Source organism: Canis lupus, chromosome 2, assembly GCF_048164855.1.
Source record: "Canis lupus baileyi chromosome 2, mCanLup2.hap1, whole genome shotgun sequence".
Classification (NCBI taxonomy): Eukaryota; Metazoa; Chordata; class Mammalia; order Carnivora; family Canidae; genus Canis; species Canis lupus.
In genome coordinates, this window is record NC_132839.1 from 55108222 (window position 1) to 55130869 (window position 22648).

At 44.4% G+C, this 22648-nt stretch overlaps 1 protein-coding gene across 6 annotated transcripts in view; it reads right to left on the reverse strand.

Annotated features, from left to right (window-relative positions):
* CRTC3 (CREB regulated transcription coactivator 3) overlaps window positions 1-19918 on the reverse strand; it is a 123366-nt gene extending 103448 nt beyond the window's left edge. For 5 of the 6 annotated variants that reach the window (XR_012018491.1, XR_012018489.1, XR_012018486.1 and 2 more), the window contains exons 1-2: window positions 19751-19916; window positions 9214-9312 (exon numbers count right to left, since the gene is read on the reverse strand). Coding sequence is in view for 2 of the 6 variants with exons in the window: in XM_072800522.1 (XP_072656623.1) it covers window positions 9214-9312; window positions 19751-19882 (231 nt within the window). In the remaining 4 variants the exon portion in view is untranslated. Of the gene's footprint in view, window positions 1-9213; window positions 9313-19750 lie in introns of all 6 variants that reach the window. The other variant, XM_072800543.1, reaches the window with a different exon arrangement.
* Window positions 19919-22648: the final 2730 nt, after the last annotated feature.

Sequence of the window (22648 nt, forward strand, 5' to 3'; positions counted from 1 at the left end):
ATTTGAAATTCTCTCTCTCCCTCCCTCTGCCCCACTCTCTACTTGTCTATAATAATAAATAAATCTTTTAAAAAATAAACAAAATATTTTAAAAACGGGAAAGTGAAAGAGAGCATGTGTACATGTATATGTACTTTTCTCAGGTAGGATTCACAGCTTTCATCAGATTTTCAAAGTAAAGGGAAACTTTAGCTTTTTATATTCTCTCATGCTTTATACAATTTTTTTCATACAGTTCTTGTAAGTTTAACTAAAACAAATGTTTTATACACATATATACATATATATTGTTAAGCTATTATAAATGTGATCTTTTTTTTCTTTATGTATTCTAACTGGCCACTGATAACATATCTAATAGTTTTTTTTTTAAGATTTAAATGTTTGATCAAGTGGTTGGATTTTTAAAAATTACCGATCACAATTTTGTCAATTATATTTAAATTCAATTTCTCTTTTTTTAATTTACTGAGAATTTATTTGGCCTAGTGCATGATCAATTTATATACACACATGTCCTACGAATAAGCAGTGAAAACAACCCAAATGTCCAACGATAAGGGACACCTTTATGTTAAATTGTGGGACACCCATGTAATAGAATACAGTTGGCCACCAGAAATTCTTTTAAAGACCATTTAAACATATGGGAAAATGTTTACGATGTGAAAAAATAAGATACAAAACTGTATGTGTAGTAAATATGATGCTGATTTTGTTAAAAATATTTATGTCCTGGTAAAAACTATTGAAAGAAAAGAGCCAGGGCACCTGGGGTGGTTCAGTCGGTTAAGCATCCATCTTTGGCTCAAGTCATGATCCCTGGGGGCTGAGATGCAGTCCCAAGTGGGGTTCTCTGCTCAGGGTGGGGTCTGCTCTTCCTTCTCCCTCTGCTCCTCTCCCCTGCTCGTGCTCTCTCTCTCAAATTAATAAATAAAATCTTTTTTTTTTTATTTATGGTAGTCACACAGAGAGAGAGAGAGAGGCAGAGACACAGGCAGAGGGAGAAGCAGGCTCCATGCACCGGGAGCCCGACGTGGGATTCGATCCCGGGTCTCCAGGATCGCGCCCTGGGCCAAAGGCAGGTGCCAAACCGCTGCGCCACCCAGGGATCCCTAAAATCTTTTTTTAAAAGATTTTATTTATTCATTCATAGAGACACAGAGAGAGAGAGAGACACAGACAGAGACAGAGACAGAGACAGAGACACAGGCAGAGGGAGAAGCAGGCTCCATACAAGGAGCCCGACGTGGGACTCGATCCCAGGTCTCCAGGATCACGCCCTGGGCTGAAGGCGGCGCTAAACCGCTGAGCCACCCGGGCTGCCCAATAAGTAAAATCTTTTAAAAATATTTTTTACCTATTTATTTAAGAGAGAGAGCACAAATTGCGGGGGAGAAGGAAGCAGACTCCCCGTTGAGGAGGGAGCTAGATGTGGGACTCAGTCCCAGGACCCCAGGATCATGACCCCAGCTGGCCGACATTTAACCAAATGAGCAAGGCACCCCAAATGGATAAAATCTTCAAAAGAGAGAAAGAGAGACAAAAGAGAGAGAGAGACAGAGAGAGAGAGAGAGAGAGAGAGAGAGAGAGACAGGGCAGCCCGGGTGGCTCAGCGGTTTAGTGCCACCTTCAGCCCAGGGCCTGATCCTGGAGACCCGGGATCGGGTCCCACGTCGGGCTCCCTGCATGGAGTCTGCTTCTCCCTCTGCCTGTGTCTCTGCCTCTCTCTGTTTCTCTCATGAATAACTAAAATCTTTAAAAAGAGAGAGAGAGAGAGAGACAGAGAGAGAAAGAAAAGAGCTAAAATGTGAACAGGGATGTTACCTCTTTTCTGTGGATTTGGCAACTGTTGGGCCTGATTAAAGTTTCATGTGCCAAACGCAAAAACAAATCATGAAAAGCAAAATGTTCTAGAAAAATGAGACTAGCCCGACAGTAAGAGCCCCAAAGGGTTTTTGTAAAAATTAAATATCCTATGCAGAGAGTGTAATGCAGTGTCTGGCACACAGCACCTGCTCAATAAATGCTAGCTACTATCAACAGTATTTTCAGATTAATATTACTACAAACGTTTTCCATTTGTTGGAATTTGACTCATACATATTTTACCAATTTTTTTTAAAAGAATATTATAAAAACTGAAAGGAAAGCCATAAAAATTGAACTAGGAGCCAGACTTGATTTTTAAGTTCTGGTTTTCTCACGTACTTACTGTGCAAACTCTGGGCCTCATTCTACGCTCTCATGTTGGCAGCAGGACTAGAAAAATCACTGGCCTGGAGCTGGCCTTCCCTACCTTGACTGCCCTGCAACCCACCTTTCTCCCTTTGGCTACCAGACTATTCTCTAAATCAGTGAGAACTCATATACCCTCAGTTATAAACAAGATGATGCAATTTTGTTAAAATGTAGTAATCAGAAATATAAAAAGTATGATTAGTTTTTAGGGATAGAATTCAAAAGGACTAGGTAGGTTGCATGGAGGCTCTGAAGGGTTATCCCTATGCAGAGAGAAGTCCTCTGTCCCTCTCTCTGTAGCTGCCTGACAATCAGGTCACACAACAAACAGGTGCCTGAGCTCTTAGGCAGGCTAGAACATGCTGCAGAACAGTTGGTTCTCCCCTAACCCAAAGACACAGCCCTTGCTTTCGGAGAGGAAGATAATGCCACTTCCTCCTCTCTGCCTTTACTGTACAGATGCTGGGCCTTGCCTAGAGATAGGAGGGCTGTAGCCCCTAGCCACCCCTGCCTGATGACCCAACCCTCGCTGAAGATTATCAGAAGGCAGCCTGAAAAGCTTGCTTTGGCTTACTCATCTGATAAGTCTGTGTTCTCTGTAAAAGTGCCCATTGGGTTGGAGGAAAAGAATGTGCTTTGAGATCCTTCATTAGGATAGAAAATTGGTCTTTAACTGATATTAAAATGGTACAATGGTTACCAAACAAATGTTGTAGTGAAGATCAAGTAAAATAATAGATGTGAAAATATTTGGTAAACTCCACAAAGTGATCTATAAACACGAGAGGAAGAGAAGAGGACTGACTATGTGTAAATAAATCATTATAAGCAACTTCACTTGAATTACAATTCATGCTTCTGTACCACGTTTATGGACTGGGAGGCTCATTATTATTGAGATTTATTATTGAAATGTCAATTCTCCCCAATCTGGTCTACGATTCCACACAACCCCATCTAAAATCCCAGCAGGTTTTTTTCATAGAAGTCAACAAGCTGATTCTACAATTGTATGGTTAAGTAAAGGAACTAAAATAAGCCACACAACTTTTAAAAAGAACAAAGTTGGAGAACTCTCAGTTCTGAGTTCAGAACTTCAGTACCTGAGTCCAAGCCTTCCTGTAAAGATATAGCAATCAAGACAGTTTGGTATTAGTAGGTTCTCACTTTTATGTGGAATCTTAAAGGGGTGGGTGGTAGATGAAATGGGTAATGGGGGTTAAAAGGCACAAATTTCTAGTTGTAAAATAAGCCATGAGCTAATGTACAGGATGGTGACTATAGTTAATAAACTGTATTGCCTATTTGAAGGCTGCTAAGAGAGTAAATCTTAAAATTTCTCATTACAAGAAAAAAAAATTTTTGTAACTGTTTGGTGACAGAAGTTAACTAGTCTTATTGTGGTGATCATTTTGTAATACATACAAATATCGAATCATTACATTCCACGCCTAAAACTAATATAATGTTTAGAAGAACTAAAAGCAGGGTCTCTGAGATATTTTCACACCCATGTTTACAGTGGCATATGTCAATTATATCTCAACTTCTTAAAAAAGTGTGGTATTAGGGGCACCTAGCTGGCTCAGTCAGAAAAGTATGCAACTCCTAATCTTGGGGTTATCGGTTCAAGCCCCAGGTTGGGTATACACATTGCTCAAAAATAAAATCTTTAAAAAATAAATAAATAGGCAGATCAATAGATAAAAAGTATGGTATTAGTAAAATGAGGGGCATGGAGATCAATGGAACAGAAGATGAAGTCCAGAAACAGACCCACACAAACATGGTCAACTGACTTTCAACAAAAGTGCCAAGGATGGGGGAATCCCTGGGTGGCTCAGCAGTTTAGTGCCTGCCTTCAGCCCATGGCTTGATCCTGGAGTCCTGGGATCGAGTCCCACGTTGGGCTCCTTGCATGGAGCCTGCTTCTCCCTCTCCTTCTGCCTGTGTCTCTGCCTCTTTCTGTGTCTCTCATGAATAAATTTAAAAAAAAAAAAGGTACCAAGGTAATTCAATAGGAAAGAAAAGTCTTCTCACAAATGGTGCTGGTGCTGGCACAACTCAACCCCCATATGCAAAGAATATGGTCCTCAACTCATACTTTGTACTACATTGAAAAAAAATTAACTTGAAATTATCTAAGCATATAACCTAAAATTATAAAACTTCCAGAACACCACATAGGAAAAACATATCTGTGATCTTGAGTTAAGCATATAATTCTTAGACAAGACACAAAAGGCACAAATCATAAAACAGCAAAATTGATCAACTGGGCTTCATTGAAGTTAAGAACTTTTGCTCTTTAAGACTTGGTTAAGAAAATGAGAGGCACCTGGAAGGCTCAGTCACCTTGGGTGCCTGACTCTTGATTTCGGGTAAGGTCATGAGATCGAGCCCCATCATGGGCTCCATGCTGGAGCCTGCCTAAGATTCTCCCTCTGCCCCCTACCCCTGTGCCACTCATGCATACACATCTGTACTCTCTCCTCGGAAGGAAGGAAGGAAGGAAGGAAGGAAGGAAGGAAGGAAGGATCCTCCAACTTTCAATAATAGGAAAATGAACAATTCATTTAAAAATTGGGCAAAAGATCTGAACAGACACCTCACCAAAGAAGATGTCAGGGTGGCAAATAAGCACACAAAAAGATGTTCAACACAACCAGTTATCAGGAAAATACAATTTAAACCATAATAAAAGACCACTACACATGCACTAGAATAACAAAAATATTTTAAACTGAAATACCACCACCTCACACCCATTAGTGGGATGTTGACTAAAGAAGCCTCATGTACTACTGGGTGGGAACACAAACCAGTGCAAAAGTGCAGACACAGTGGAAAACAGAATGGCTATTACTCAAAATATTTAAAATCGAATTACCATATGATCCAGCAATACACCCAGAAGAACTAAAAGCAGGGTCTCTGAGATATTTTCACACCCATGTTTACAGTGGCATTATTCACAACAGCCAGGAGGTGGGAGCAACCCAAGTATCCACAATGGGTAAAAGGACAAACAAAATGTGATACATACATACAACAGAAAACTACTTGCCTTAAATAAAAAGGAAATCTTGTCACATGCTGTAAAATATGGGTGAGCCTTGAGGACATCATGCCAGGTGAAATAAGCCAGTCATGAGAAGACAAGTAGCATGTAATTTCACTTACATGAAGTGCCTGGAGTAGTCAAATTCACAGAGGTACTTATGGGGGCGGGGGTGGGGGCAGAGGGAATCAGGAGTTGTAGTCTAATAGGTACTGGGTTCCGGTTTTGTAAGATGAGAAAGTTCTGGAGACTGGTGGCACAACAATGTGAATATACTTAACACCACTGAACTATATACTTAAAAATGATTAAGATGGTAAATTTTATGTTGTGTTTTATGTCACAGTTAAAAAACAACAACCCTGAAATACTGGAGTATGAAGTGCTGGAGAGCAGTGCAGAATCACCTGAACTCTCCCACACTGCTTGTGGGAATGTGAAACAGTACAGAAACATTATAAAACAGTTTGGCAGTTTCTTAATAAAGTTAAAGATACACTTGCCATATGATCCGGCACTACTAGGTATTTACATAAAAACCCTATGTGAGAGTATCTTTATTCACAATTACCAAAGCGTGGAAACCATTCAAATGCCCATCAAGTGATGCATGGATAAAGAAATTACAGTACCCCCATACAATGGAATACTACTCAGCAATAAAAATAAATAAATAAAAATAAACTATAGATAAATGTAATGCAGTGAGTTGAATCCTGTTCCCCTGAAAAGATACCCTTGAGCCTTAAGGCCCCATACCTGTGAATGTGATCTGATTTAGAAACAGAATCTTTACAAATGTAATCAACTTAAGACAAGATCGTATTGGATTAGAGTGGGCCCTCGATCCAATGACTGGTGACTTTAAAGGACAAGGGTGAGGGAGCCTTGGACAGAGACACAAGGAAGACAGTTATATGGAATGAAGAAAGAGGCTGGATTGAGGGAGTTACAAACCAAAGGGCATCAAGGACTGGCATCAACCAGCAGAAGCTAGGAAGAGGCAAGGAAAGATTCTTCCCTAGAGCCATCAGATAGCATGCTTCTACTGCCACCTTGATCACAGACTTCTAGCCTCAGAACTACAAGAGAATGAATTTCTGCTGTTTTAAGCCACCCCATTTATGGTACTTTGTTAGGGCAGCTCTAGGAAACTAACATGCTCAATGACAGGGATGCATCTTGAATGCAATATACTAAGTGAAAGAAGAACTCAAAAGATTACACACTTTTAATTCCCTTTATAGGACACACTGGAATGGGCAAAACTGTAGATCAGTGGTTTCCAGAAGGCAGATTGGTGGAGGCAGATTACAAAGGAACATAAAGGAACTTCTGGGGGATGATGAAACTGTTCTATATATTGACTATGGTGGTGGTTATACAACACAGAACTGTAATGCCTAAGAAAGATCAAAAGAAGGGCGCCTGGGTGGCTCAGTCAGTTAAGCATCCAACTCTTGATTTCGGCTCAGGTCCGGGTCTCGGGGTCCTGGGATCGCATCCCTTGTGGGGCTCCTTGCTCAGTGGAGAGTCTGCTTCTCCCTCTCCCTCTGCTCCTCTCCCTGCTCCCACACTCGTTTGCACTCGTGCTCTCTCTCTCTCTCAATAAATAAATAGGTAAATCTTTAAAAAGAAAGGTCAATTGCATTGTAGGTAAATTATACCTCAAAAAAAGTTTACCAAAAAAAAAATCTGTGTTTAGAATTCCCTTTTTCTCCTTAGTTTGTCAAGAATCCCAAGAAGAGGGCTTGCACTGAGATAATGTGATCATCAAAATAATAATAATTCTAGATTATAACCCATTGAATAAAATAAGAAGCCACAAACCAGCTTTACAGAAATAAATAAAAGGACATATGAAAGTTTAATAAGGACCAGGATAAGGTATCTCCTCACAAAACATTTGTTAACTACAAAGGGGAAGAGTACCACCACCGTAATTAATAAAAGTGAACACCATCAGTCATAGGACAAAAGACAATCACCCACTTAAAGGGCTACTTAGATAACAGCATCACTTCCGTGCTATTCCTGCCAAAGACACCAATCTGAATCGAATCATGAAGAAGCATCAGACAAATCCCAACTAAGGGAGATTCTGCAAAACACCTGGCTGGTGCTCTTCAAAAGTGGCTAAGGTTATAAAAGTCAAAAATAATTTCTTTAACATCAAAAATAAAAGACTGAAAAACTGTTCTAGACTGAAGGAGACTCAGGACAATAAATACATGCAATTCTAAACTGGATCCTTCTGCTGCAGAGGACAGCAGTGGAACTCGAGGTAAAACCACATGTGAATGGAGTCTGTGGATCAGATGGTCATAACTTTCTGCTGTTAATTTTCTGATTTTGATGGCTCTGTTTGGGTTATGAGAGACAACGTCCTTGCTTGTAGGAAAATACACAGTAAAATATTTGGGGTTGAGAGAGAATCAGGTTAGCAATGTATTTTCTCAAGGGGAAAAAAAAGTTATTTGTACTGAACTTTCAACTTTTCTATAAGTTTGTGATTGATTCAAAGCGATAAGAAGAAGGAGGGGGGAGGAGAAGCAGAAGAATTATTCAAAGAAAGAATCATGGGAAGGCCAAGGGTTGTTAGTTCATCCCATCCCCCACTGCAACAGGACAGGGGCAGGATATTAAGTTCTACCTATATTCCTCTAAAGTTGACTATAAAGTATCACAGAATCAGGATCTCAAACACAGCAAACCTTGACAGTGTTCTGTTTTCAGAAGCATGTGATCCAGCATAAAGCAGATACCTACTTTATCTGGATACTGAATGATCCAATAGGCCAATGTAGAAGATTGTCTGGTCTAGAGGTAGACCTCCGATCCAGACATATAGTGTGTGTGTGTGTGTGTGTGTATATATATATAGTACAGCAAGATACCAATGTCAATATATGAAAGACAAGATTCAGTGTAACAGGGTACAAATATGTTCACGTTGTGCTTTTTCTAATAACCATTATATTTAACAACCCTTGCTAGCACTCTCAGATGGAAGTCTCTATTTCAAATAATACTTTTGCCTTATGGGACCATCATCAAACAAGTGAACCCAGCTTTTACAGCAAAGAAAGAATTATTTTTAAAATGTACAGGCATTCAAATAAATCAACTCACCCCTTATCTTAAAGTTTATATCCCAACTTCAAAACCAAATCTTAAATTGTTTTAATTGGATGACAGGCCCCTAATTTTTCAGACTAGGATATCTAATTTGGATCTTAACAGTAGTCTATACCACTGTCTGAAATATTGATTCCATGTTGTTCAGAACAAGGTTCTCCATTAATCTGAATGACTGAGGCACCCTATGACGCTGCAATAATCTACATGCAAAAGAGACCACTTATCTGGGCCTTTGATCTGCACTGTCCAACATGGTAGAAACCAACCACAGAAAGGTCACGCAATATGGCCAGTCTCAACCAAGATGTGCTAGAAGTATACCAGATTTCAAAGATTTAGTATAGATTTAAAAAAAGAATGTGAACTATCTCATTTATGTTTGTTAAACCAAGTATATGGTGAAATGGTAACATTTCAGATCTACTGGGTTAAATAATTATTTAAGTTATTTAAATAATAGTAAAATTAATTGTACCTGTTTCTTTTTCTTTAATGTGGCTACTAGAGAAGACTGGATTACATACATGGCTCACAGTATATTTCTCCTGGACAGTGCTGCCTTAGCATGAGGCAAATACAAATACAAATACACCGTGAGATAATTCTATGTCAGGCTGTAGAAACTAGGAAAAGAATGATGGGCTTCCCAGAAGAATACTGAACTGTATCTATGCCCAGTTTATCCTTGAAGATCCAATCCTCCTAAAGACAATGGCTGCCTATCTTTTTACACTCGATTCAGCCTGGAGAAAGGAAGTATCTGAAAGTACCTGGAACTCTGACGCACTGCTCCGTAGTTGGCTCACATTTGGTAAAGACCCTCCATGGTACTGTGTGAGGCGCAATTGCTGAAGCTTCTGAAATTGGACCTGGAAACAAAGAGATTTCAAGGTGGTTGAGAGATAACAGCGAAGATCTGAGAGAAGCATTGAAGTAGGCGTATTTTGCAGCAAAATGGTTCAAGAGTGAAAGTCTTGGTTTCAATTTCTTTTCTACCTTTAGGTAGAACCTTTAGGTTAGGTAGAAAACCTTTAGGTTTCCTTTTGATTAATCCATTTTTGGAAAGGATTTACCCATGTTCTAAATGTTCCATGAGCCATGATAGTAAGGTCTCTGAGTATATGTAGGTGTGCAGGCACAATCTCTAACAGCAGTAAAAGAATCTTTTGAAAATTAAGCCATCCTCTATGACTCTAACACAGTAACTGTTTTCTCTTCCATGTACTCTTGTCCAGCCTCCACTTACGTGTGTGTGAATACCTGCCTGGCAGTAATCATAACTCAGGTACAATCTTGCATGCTTACACTTAACTCTTTTCTATGACAGTAATCATTTTTTAATGGTTAGATAACATTTCTTCTTCTGAATTATTTCCTAAGAACACATTACAAAAAGTGATAACTAAGTCTCTGGGAAAGGGCTTTTAGATGGCTCTCAATACATAACATCAAAATGCTTTCCCAGCAGGTATAAAGAGTATATGTGAGAAAACAGTGTCATAAGAAAACTCACTAACCTTGAATATCATCCTTAACTGTGGCAAAGAAGGAGGTCAACCCAACAGGTATCAAATGGCATCCCACTGCTTTCATATGCCTTTTTTTTTTTTTTTTTTTAGATTTTATTTATCCATTCATGAGAGACACAGAGAGAGAGAGAGAGAGAGAGAGAGAGAGAGAAGCAGAGACCCAGGCAGAGGGAGAAGTAGGCTCCCTGGAAGGAACCCGATGCAGAACTTGATCCCAGATCCTGGATCACGCCCTGAGCTGAAGGCAGACGCTCAACGGCTGAGCTACCCAGGTGTCCTTCATACGCCTTTCTTCTCCAAGTTCCTCCTTGCTTCATTTTTCAAAAGGCAGTAAACTGGTTACAGTTCTTGCAGACCCCAAAGGGGTCCAATCTGGTCTTTAAGAGCTCTGTTTCTAAAATAATAAATTAGCCCTGTGGTTATATAACCCTTGGCACTTATAATTCACGTGGGGAATAAAGAGGCAATGGGAACCCTGAAAGCCTTTCATTATTAGTCCCTTTGTCTAATAAAAATAAAAGCTACTATATAGATGAACCGGATGCTATCCTTGGATGCTTTGCCCATTTCATCCCTAACCCTCTCCACAACCACCAAGGGAGACCATGTCATCCTGCTTTTACAGACCTGAAGACCCAGACTTAAGGAAGTTCAACATTTGCCCAAGGTCACACAGCTAAAGGAGGCCAAGCTGTGGCTACCTCAAAACCCACATTCTTGGACACCTGGGTGGTTTGGCTGGTTAAGCATCCAGCTCTTGATTTTGGCTCAGGTTATGATCTTAGGGTTGTGAGACAGGCTACACACTGGGCATGGAACCTGTTTAAGATTCTCTTTCTCCCTCCCTCTGCCCCTCCCCTCCCACACCTCTCTCTCTTAAAAAAAAAAAAGGCAAAAAACAAACAAAGCAAAAAACACCACATTCTTATATCTGCCATAGTCCTTTCCTTTGTTCCATTTCTCTCTCAATGATCATACTATTTACAAGCTCAGAGAAAAATGAAGTTTGGTTGATCAAAAGCATTGCTGGGCCTTTGAAGCTCTGATTTTGTTCAGTTTTTATATTTATTATGAAAAATTTCAAATATATAGAGAGGTGAATATAATGAAACCCCATCCAATAGTTTCTAGCTTCCACGATGATCTTATGATCAGTCTTCTTTTTTAAAAAAAAAGATTTATTTATTTATTCATGATAGACAGAGAGAGAGAAAGAGAGAGAGGCAGAGACACAGGAGGAGGGAGAAGCAGGCTCCATGCCGGGAGCCCGACGTGGGACTCAATCTCGGGACTCCAGGATCACAACGTGGGCCAAAGGCAGGCGCTAAACCGCTGAGCCACCCAGGGATCCCCCTTATGATCGGTCTTGATTCATCTTTATTCCAATGACCTATAGCAGCCCATCGAAAGAAATCCATATATTGTATCATTCCATATTTCAATATGCATTTCCAAAAGATAAGAACCTATATCTGGTTGGAAGTTTTAGAGGCATACAAAACTTAGACTCACATGATACTGACCTACTCAAAATATTGAGTAGGTATCATGTGAGTCAAATAGAACCCTCTAAATGTGGCCCCTGTCCCGGCCAATCTGTGGTCTCTGCCTTAGTGGCCTTAACTTCCTCATAACCATCGTTAATTGATTTCTCAAACACACTGCATTGGGAGGCAGCTATAATCTATTCATCAAAACCCAGATCCAAGAGTCAAATATGAGAAGGAGGACACAGTTAGCCTTTCCATCTATCAGCTGGATTATAAGAATGAAGTCTCAGCTTTTGATCTTGGCATTCTCAAAGCACTCTTACCAGAAGCATTTGACTCTCTATCCTTGAAATTTTCTAGACAAATTTCTCAACCCCCTTGATCTCAAGACTGATTCCTTCTTCCATCAATCCATCCATTTATTCACTTATACAAAAAAACATTTGACTGTGTGTTCAGCAACCGTGCCAGGCACTCTTACTAGGATGAATTGAGTATACGCCAAAGTTCTTGCCTTCAGAGAGTTCTCATAAAGGCTTCAACTTTTACCCAAAAGCCTTGACACTTCAACCAAACTAAGTTCTAAATCTAGCTAGAGACCTGCCTTCACCTGAGCCTGAGGCCCTCCCACACCTGCTCTCCCTCCCAACCTGCCTATTCTCAAGTCTTCAGAGACTGTTGTACTATAGGGAAAAGAGTACTGGATTCACAACTGGAAGATCTGACTCTGTAACCTGAGGCTCCCACGTGGTTGGGTAAGTTATTCTGCCGTCTACTCTGCAAAAACAATGTAAGAAGGATTAAAAGAGAAAACAGACATGACAGTGGGATATAACATGGAAAGCTCTGGATTAACTTCTCAAAGTATCATCTTCATTGTTGATATTCTCAACTACCTTCTAAACCCTTAAATCACTTTCATATTTTCCTCTTTTGAAATCTAGAATCAATGAGCTAGAAAGAACCTTAGACATTGTCTTCAAAACCAGCATGCTTACTGATGATGAAAATGTGCACTGAAGAATGAGTAGCCTAAGGCAGAGGCCACAGATTGGCCGGGGCAGGGGCCACATTTAGAGGGTTCTATTTGACTCACATGATACCTACTCAATATTTTGAGTGGGTCAGTATCATGTGAGTCTAATCTACTTAAAGTTTAATCAAACTTTATGAAATGAAGTTTAACCCACTTAAACTTTCATTACAAATGAACTTTAACCCACTTAAACTTTCATTTCAAACTGGAAGACTGTATAAAAATCTGGATTTCCAACTCCTCTTGACTGAAAGATCAAACAACACTGAATGTATGTACTTGCATGGCAACAATGCATGGAGTTGAGAAGCAGCTGCCTCCTTGCACAGGGCTTAAGTTATAATTTGCCCAAGACCTCACTGCACCCTATTATTCCTCCACTATGCATGAGCATCAGCAACCATTTATTTCATTCCTGGTTCCTCCACTCCTCTTCACGACATGCCTCACCTTTTAACTTAGGTTAGCAACCTTTAGCCTGTAGTCACACACTTTAGTGGATTAATGTCCTTCAACATCTATATGAAATGAGATCCAAGCCTCACTAACTCGTTTTTTTAAAAAGTCTCATAACAGCCAATCACAAACCAAAATCCCAGCAGGTCTTTTTGTAGAAACTGACAACATAATCCTAAAATTTATGGATCTGTGAAAGACAAACCTACAGCCAAAGCAATCTGACCTACAGTGAAAGCAATCTTTAAAAAAAGAGCAAAGCTGGAAGACTGTTACCTTGTTTCCAGATTTACCATAAAGCTACAGTAATTCTGGCAGCATGCTACTGTCAGAGAGAGAGATATATACAGATCAATAGAACAAAAAAGAGAATCCAAAAATAGACCCACACAATATCTGGCCAATTGATTTTTGACAAAAGTATCATAGCAATTCAATGGGGAAAGTGTTTTCAATAGATGCTGCTGGTATAAGTAGATCTCCTTGGGGGGAGAAGGCAATAAAAGCAGTTGAGTACACAGACATTCAGTGGCACAGCCATATTCAAACCCCAGCTCTGCCACTAATCAGCCATGTAACCATACCTCGTAAGTCTCAGTTTGCTCATCTGCAAAATGAAGAATATTCTAGATACATGTTCCCTTCGGCCATTGTGAAAATCATATGAGATAATGAACGCAAAGGAGTCCGCATAGCACCTGGCAAAAAGACAGCACTCAATATTTAACCCAGATCCAATATGTCTAATCTTTTTTCCTCTCCTGGAGGCCTCACTGCCACAGAACATATCTAATATTTGTTTGTTTTAATATAAAAATGATTCTCCCCAAATATTCCAGCTAAATTAACGCTCCAGGAGATTGATGTGCTGTGTTTACCCTGTGGTTTCTCCAAACTACAAGTTGTCTTTCAAAGTCGAACTTCTGGAACAAGTTCTCTGTCCTGTCTCTCTTTCCTTCCATTCAGTCCTGGATGCCTCACAACCTCCATTCCAACCAGCTCACTGTGAACACAGCGGCTCTCGCCAACATTACCAATGGCCTCCACTTGACTAGACCAAAGGACATGTCCTTATCATGTCAAACTGAGTCAGCAGCATTGGGCTCAGCTGGTTGACATGCTCTCCTTTCCCTTCTGGTTGTTCTTTGGTCTTTTTTGCTGCCCCCCCCCCCCTTCTACCTCCTCTTTATAAGGTAGAGCTCCCTGGGCTTCTCTTGGCCCTTTCCACATTTCACTTTACAGCAGGGCTTACAAACTCAAACGTCTGCAGGGGCCAAGTGCAGAAGAGAAGTAAGCGAAGCTGCTGGAATCATAAGGAACTGTGGCAAACTGAACACATCTATGCACTTTCCAATGGGGGAAGCCACCATGGGGCTCCAGGCAACTGCTATCATGCAGAAATGTAGGATGAGGGCTGTTAGATTATTTCATTTTTCAAAAGAATCCAGAATCCAGACTGTAATGTAAAATCCCAATATTCACTGTTGGTCCTAATTTTTTTTTTTAAAACATATTCAGGCACACACATACCCCCACATCCCCGCAAGGACCAAATTAGAATTTAGGTCACCAATTTGCAAGATGCGTTCTAGAAATTCTTAGGCAGCTGAAATCTACTACAACTACACACTGAAGGTTCCCACGTTTATATCACTAGCCTAGACTTCCCTCCTTATTTGGAGATCCTTCAATGGCTCCAGGGCCATATAAACAACTGCCTACAGGACCATCTCTACTTAAATGCCTCACAGGCACCTAAAACCAGCAACTCCTGACACTGAGGCCTCTGTTCCCACCTTGCTCCAGCCAGTGCTCCAGTTCTTACTGGAGGATACCCTGAAATGGCTCTAGTCTCAAAGCTGGGGATCATTCATTCGCCAAGTCTGGTCATTTCTAGCTCCCTATTGATCTTTTTGCCCCTCTGCTTCCCTCTTGTTCCCATCCTAGTGTCAAGGCCATCATCACATCTCCTGGACTACTATCTCAACCTCCAAATAGTTTCTCTGCCACCTTCCCCTCAGTTCTATCCACCACTCTGGAGCTAAAGGTATCCTTTTAAAATGCAAATCTCGGGATCCCTGGGTGGCGCAGCGGTTCGGTGCCTGCCTTTGGCCCAGGGCGCGATCCTGGAGATCCGGGATCGAATCCCACGTCGGGCTCCCGGTGCATGGAGCCTGCTTCTCCCTCTGCCTGTGTCTCTGCCTCTCTCTCTCTCTCTGTGGTGTGACTATCATAAATAAATAAAAATTAAAAAAAAAATTAAAAAAAAAATTAAAAAAAAAAATAAAATGCAAATCTCCCCTGCTCCCATCCCTTCATGATTCTCCATTGTCCTCAGGATCAAGTCCCAAATCCTGTCTCTACAATCAGATCCCTGTGAATGCCTCAACTCAAATCACCCTCCTTGTCCCCCTGCTGAGCCTCATACCCTGGAACAGTTTGCCACCCCCATACTAATCCTTCAGGCCACTAGAAGAGTTGAGGACTTCCTACTATCCATTCCCAGAGTTATATCTGTTTCCCCTTTTGTAATATTCATCAAAACGTGTCCTTACTTGTCAAAGGACTATTTTCTCCATTAAATCCTAAAATTCATGAGGAGACTATATTTTGCTTGCTCACTATTGAAATCTCCAGTGTCCATCCTAACCTCTGGAACACACTAGGGACTCAATAAGTATCTGATAAACAAATAAATGAGACCGTTGAAGCAAGACACCATGTCTTCACCTCTCCCTGCCATTAACCACAGAGGGTATTCCAGTAATGACAAATTAATGAATGAACAACAGAACAGCATCTTTCCAGGCATATCTGCCTCTACTTTTTATCCCAGGTACCACCACTAAAGTAATCCCCCTAGTATTCTCTTCTCAAATATTCCCACTGTTTCCTAATAAGGCTGAACCCCTAAAGCTAGAGTGAAATATTCCCCATAATCTAGTCTACCCCACCTACTAGGTAAATAGGATTTAATCCTAACTCCAAAGGATTGGCTCTGATTATGCAGAGAATGCCTTGGAACCCAACCCGGGCTCAGAGAGGAAAGAATATCTAGATTGATTATTGATGTCTGTCATGGGCTGATAATGGAGAGTCAGTGTATCTGCCATCTAGTACCAATAACGAAGTGGTTGGGGGCTGCCTGGGTGGCTAAGTGGTTGAGCACTTGAACTCTTGAGTTCAGCTCAGGTCATGATCTCAGGGTTGTGAGACTGACTCCACACTGAGCATGGAGCCTGCTTAGGATCCTCTCTCTGCTCCTCCCCTGCTCTCATAAATACGTACATACATACAATAATGAGCTAGATGGATTCTTCTCCATCTGGGATCTTTGGACCCTTGGAGGTTTATGGACATATGCCTGGAAATTTAAGAGTTCTCCATGAGAAGTGTTCAGTTTTGTAAATTTCATTATAAAAGTAATCCTTAAAATTTTTAAATAAGCAAATACAACATGGCAAATTCAATGTTCTCTTCTGCCCTTGTGTTTATAGACATGTTGGACCTGGGGTGCCTGGCTGGCTCAGTTAGAAGGGCGTGTGACTCTTGATCTTGGGGTTGTGAGTTTGAGCCTCAGGTTGGCATAGAGATTACTTTTAAAAAATTTTTTAATATATTAAAAAATATAAACACAGTGGACCAAAACAGTATTACTGTACCTGTAATTGGTAGCAGAAAAAGAACACAGGAGGAACTAACATGTAAATGATGCCCTGTTCCAGGTGAGGGGCAAAGTGACATCATAATTCTATCGTAATTAGAATAGAGAAAAGTAGTGGCTGAATTGAGTTACCCCATGGGGCATACCAGATCAGCCTTGCTAACTCAAGAAAACCTGAGCTATAGGGGCTAGCATCATATCCATACTGAGAGTTTCAATTGAGTTCAGCAAAATAGCTTATGTCATATAAAATTAACATGATTTTGAATTTATTGCATTTTTAACATTGAGTGAATTTATTTTGTGCATGTCTTTTTTTTTGTGCATGTCTTTTAGTTATGGTACTTGTACCACAGCCACTATCAGAGGACTTTATATACAAGTGTATGTCTGAACATATTTAAGTAACATAACTAAACTCATTTAAATAAACAGAGGATCTGTGAAAAAATTTTGCCTTAAAAAAAGTCTATACATTACTCATGGCTTTATCTATCAGGGATGCTTTAAAGAGGGTTCTTGAGGACATCTGGGTGGCTCAATGGTTCAGCATCTGCCTTTGGCTCAAAGCATGATCCCGGGGTCCTGGGATCGAGTCACACATCCAGCTCCCTGCACAGAGCCGGCTTCTCCCTCTGCTGATGTCTCTGCCTCTCTCTCTCTCTCTCTCTCCCCCTCTGTGTGTCTCATGAATAAATATTTTTTAAATAAAATAAAAAACAGGGATCCCTGGGTGGCGCAGCGGTTTGGCGCCTGCCTTTGGCCCAGGGCGCGATCCTGGAGACCCGGGATCAAATCCCATGTCAGGTTCCCGGTGCACGGAGCCTGCTTCTCCCTCTGCCTGTGTCTCTGCCTCTCTCCCTTTCTCTCTCTGTGACTGTCATAAATAAATTTAAAAAAATAAAAATAAAATAAAAATAAAAAACAGGGGATCCCTGGGTGGCTCAGCGGTTGAGCTCCTGCCTTCGGCCCAGGGCGTGATCCTGGAGTCCCAGGATCAAGTCCCACATCGGGCTCCCTCCATGGAGCCTGCTTCTCCCTCTGCCTGTGTCTCTGCCTCCCTCCCTATCTCTCTGTCTCTCATGAATAAATAAATAAAATCTTTTAAAAAATAAATAAATAAAAACAAAGAGGGTTCATGAATTGGTGGAGATTGGATCAACTCTAGGTATATATACAGAGTGCCTATACTCGTATACACATTTTAGCTAAACAACACATAACAACACACATCCCAGCGTTAAGCCTCAGCTTTCACCCAACCATTCTCAATGTGCTCTCAGCTAGCTCATCATGCTCATCCCTGAATCTAACCAAGGTCACACATGTATGTATATGCCTGTGGACACCAAGTAGATAATAAATGAGTAAAGCTATTCAGGGTGTTAAAAAATAATTTTATTGAAATCCTTAGCCTTGGGGTTCCTGGGCGGCTTAGTTCATGAAGCATCTGCCTTGGGCTCAGGTCATGATCTCTAGATCCTGGTATCCAGGACTTACATCAGGCCTTTCTGCTCAGTGAGGAGTCTGCTTCTCCCTCTCTCTCTCTCAAATAAATAAATAAAATATATTAAAAAAAAAAAAAACCCTCTCGGCCTTCTTTATCTCTCTATATTTTTCTTACCATAAAAATATGAGAAAAAAAGAATAAATATTTCATTTCCCTTTTACTTCACTTAAAGAAAACATCAAAAACATGATAAATGGCAAATGACACCTAGCTGTGGTGTGGGAGCTCATGACAGGGTGTGGTGTGGTCAACTAGAGAGAATCCACACTCCAGGGGAGGGGGCGACCATCATCCAGCTCCAGCCAAAAGCTGTCGTATGGGAATTCAGGAAAACTGCTACCATGTCTCCCAATTTTAAATATATATATGTATATGTATATGTATATAAAGATAGGAAAAGAAGAAAAGGAGGGGGGAGACTGGGGAAGGGGCCCGGAGGAAGGGAGGAAGGGAAAAAAATAAAAAAATAAATCAATAATAAATATAAATAAGGAAGGAAGGAAGGAAGGAAGGAAGGAAGGAAGGAAGAGAAAGAAAGAAAGAAAGAAAGAAAGAAAGAAAGAAAGAAAGAAAGAAAGAAAGAAAGAAAGAAAGAAAGAAAGAAAGAAAAGGGTTTTATATGAAAATCTCCCAATTAAAAAGTTCTGGCAACAAGACTCGAGAAGAAGCTTTCCCAAACACCGTGCTTGGCCAAAAAAGTAACGCGTGTGCCGCCGGCAAGCGGGCCCCCGCAGCGTGCAAGTCCGCTCGCAGCTCCCCGGGGAGGCTGCCCCCGGCCCAGCATCTGCGCGTCCTCCCCCGGGTTCTCGACGGTCCTTCAAGGTCAGCGCGCGGGAGCCTCAAGGCCTGGCCCGCTCGCGCTGACCCTCCTCCCCGCAGCCCTGCGCGGACACTCCTCTTGGCTCTCCATCCTCCACTGCCTCCCTCAACGGTTTCCCAACCTCCGGGTGTTTGTCCCGGCTCGCGCCTTACTCATTGCTCCTGGACCCTCCTCCGTCGCCAGCGACGCCGTGCACCTTGCCAGGTCTCGTTAAATCCCCGGGCCGACGCGGGCCAGCCACCGAGGAGGCACCTCCGCGCGGGACACAGAGGAAAGCCTCGCTCGGCGCGCGACCCCCGCCCGCACCGCGGCCCCGGCTCACGGCGCCCCCGGCTCTCCCCGGCCCCGCCGTGCACCGGCGGCCGGCGGAGGATGTGCGGAGAACGAGAAGCCGCGCCGCCCGCCCGCGAGCTGTTTGTGATTTCCTCCCGGGGCTCGGCTCGCCTCGCCCTCCCCCTCCGGCCGCCCTCGCGCCGCCGCCCGCAGCCCGCCGCCCGCCGCCCGCCGCGCCCGGCCGGCCCCTGCCCTCGGGCCCGCGCCCCAGCCGCCCCCGCGGGCTCCGCCGGGGGCCGGGGCCGGGGGCCGGGGCCGGGGGCCGGGGGCCGGGGGCCGGGGGCCGGGGCCGGGGCCGGCGGGAGGGGACGCGCCCAGGCCGCGGCCGCGGCGGCCCCGCTCGCGGCCCCCGCCCCGCCCCGCCCCGCTCCCCCGCGCGGCCCCTGGCCTGGCCCCGCCGCCGCGGCCCGCGCGCCCCCGCCCCCGGCCCCGGCCCCGGCCCCGTCCCCGCCCGGGCCCCCGCGCTCACCCGCGACAGGGTGAGGTCGGTCATGAGCTGCTCGAAGGCCCGCGTCTCCTCGGCCTGCCGCTGCGTGTGCAGCGCGATCTTCTCACTGAACTTCCGCGGGTTGGCGCTGCCCGAGCCCGGCGAGGCGGCCATGGCGCGGGCCCGGCCCGGCGGGAGGGGGACACGGCGCGCGCGGGGCCTGCGCGTCGGCCCGCGCGTGGGTCCGCAGGCCGCCCGAGCCGCCGCCCGAAGGCCAGTCCTCGGCGCGACCCGGCACCCCGGCCGCCGCGGCCCCACAGCCAGCCAGCGGCCGCGAGCGCGCCGAGGTCCGCCCCCGCGCGGCCGGCCCCGCCCTCGGCGCGGCCCGCCCGCCGCCCGCCGCCCGCCGCCCGCCGCCCGCCGCCCGCCGCCCGCCGCCCGCCGCCCGCCGCCCGCCGCCCGGCCCAGACCCGGCCCCGGCCCCGGCCCCGGCCCCGGCCCCGGCCCCGGCCCCGGCCCCGGCCCCGCGCTGCAGCCGCCGCCCCCACCCGGGCCCAGGCCCGCGAGCCCCGCGGGCAGAGCGCGCCGCCTCCGACGTGGGGAGCCGCCGTGTGCCCGCCGGGCCCCAGCGCGGGGGACCCTGGCGCGCGGCTCGGAGCGCGGCTGCAGAACCGGCTCTGGCCCCGCGCCCCCCCCCCCGCCCCCGGCCCGGCCCGCCGCGGCGCCCCCGAAGCCCGAGCCCGCCCTGCCGCGCTGCGGGGCCTACGGCCGCTGGCGGGCCTGCTCCCGGGCCGCGGCGCCCTCGGGGGGTCCGCTCGCGGTCCGGCCGGGCGCCAGGCCGGGCTCCCCAAGCCGCGTCTCGGGGTTTAGAGTCCCCCGGCGCCGAGCGCAGCCGGCAGCCGCCATCCCCGCCCCGGGGCCAGCTCTCCGCTCCCCAGCCCGGGCCCCTCGTCCGGGCTCTCTCCGGGCCTCCCCGGGGGCCTCCGCGGACCCCGGCTGCGGCCAGGCGCCCCCTGCCGCCCCCCGCCTCTGCAGCCCAGAGCTGCTCCCCCGCGACCGCGCGGGGCCGGGAGGCCGCCGGGACCCTGCAGCGCGTGGGCCTGTGTTGTGTAAACTAGGACACGCTGCAGACACGCGGACCCGCGCAGGTTATGCTGACGACACCCACGCCCCCCACGCGGGATTAAACTTAAAACGTTTTGCTCCTTTTACTTGGTACTTATTAAAGAAATGCAAAATTAGACCTAACTAAAGCCCCACCCCACCCTCATCACTTCTCCTTCCTCTCCCAGTCACTGCGCTCAAGTTGGTGCCTATCATCCCTACTCCCGTTTTTTTTTTTTTTTAATATTTTTTTCTTTGTTTATTTATAATAGTCACACACAGAGAGAGAGAGAGGCAGAGACACAGGCAGAGGGAGAAGCAGGCTCCGTGCACCGGGAGCCCGACGTGGGACTCGATCCCGGGTCTCCAGGATCGCGCCCTGGGTCAAAGGCAGGCGCCAAACCACTGCGCCACCCAGGGATCCCCCTGCTCCCGTTTTTATAGTGTTATTACATATGATGTGTGTGTGGGTCTGCCGACTGCACAGAATGCCAATTTCTGTCTTTCGGTTTTACAAAACTGACATCCTGCTAAATAATCTTTTGCAGCTTTTCTCATTTCCTATTATGTTTTTGAGATTCGTTTGCGTTCATGATTGTTTTAACTACTGTGTTACAGTATTTCGCCGTGTTTTGTGTGTCTCGTAGCATACAGCTGGATCTTTTAGAAATTTTAATACGATGCTATATCTCTAGTAGCTAGGGTTTAGCTTGTCTTATTATGATTGGATTAATTCCAATTATAATTGAACTTTTCTGTTATATGTTGTGGTATCTACGGTACTTTACATCTTATTTCCTACCTTCCTGTTATATTGTCTGGGTTCAGTTTCAGAGAACAGAATTCATTCTAGATGAAGTCCAAAAGGATTTATTATAGGGTATAAAAATGGCTTGAGGGGCACTTGGGTGGCTCAGTGGTTCAGCATCCGCCTTTGGGTCAGGTGGTGATCCTGGGGCCCTGCATTGGTCTCTCCTCTTTGAGCCTGTTTCTCCCTCTGCCTATGTCTCTGCCTTTCTCTGTGTGTCTCTCATGATTAAATAAATAAAATCTTCAAACTCTTTAAAAGAAAAACATAAAATAAAAACATAAAATAAAATAAAATAAAATAAAATAAAATAAAAATAATAGCTTGAGGATTTCTCTTGAGGGCCAAAGAAACAGATTCTAGGTTGAACATTCAGGAGTGACTTTGAGAGGCATGCTGTAGAACCAGGCCACCTAAAGAGCCACTGCCCTTCTGAAATCTGGAAGCCACTTATTAAATTAGAAAGCTGTCACTACACTTGCCAGCTCCTGAAACCGTTTAGCTTGTGTCATGATAAGCCACCACGGAGAAATCAGACACTTCCACAGCAGTCCTCGCCCACAGAAACAGCACACGCCCAGGCTCTGCTTCACTTCCACCTTACAAGTAAAATAAGAGAAAATTTGACTGGAAGAACCAAAATAGCATTCAGAATCCTATCTTCTGACACACAAGAAGGCCCAGAAGGACCCAGGAATGGGTAATGAGCTAACTCCATCATATTCGTCCAGCAACTCCCCAACTCACTTAGCTGCCACATCTGCATTTCATGGTATTGAATGGCTGGTTTTTACTTTCACATTTCCCTAATCTGATCTGGAAGATATTCATCCCATTTCCATTCTTATTATGGCTAACCTGATCATTTTCAATTTTTTAATCAAATAAGTACTGTTGTGACTACAACAGTTTTACAAGGCCTATACTTTTTAAAAGAAGTAATTCCCATTTCCCACTATAAATAAGCTTGTCCTGCTGTCTTCTGATTTTGTTTTTCAGTTTTAGATTTTGACTATTCATTTTCTATT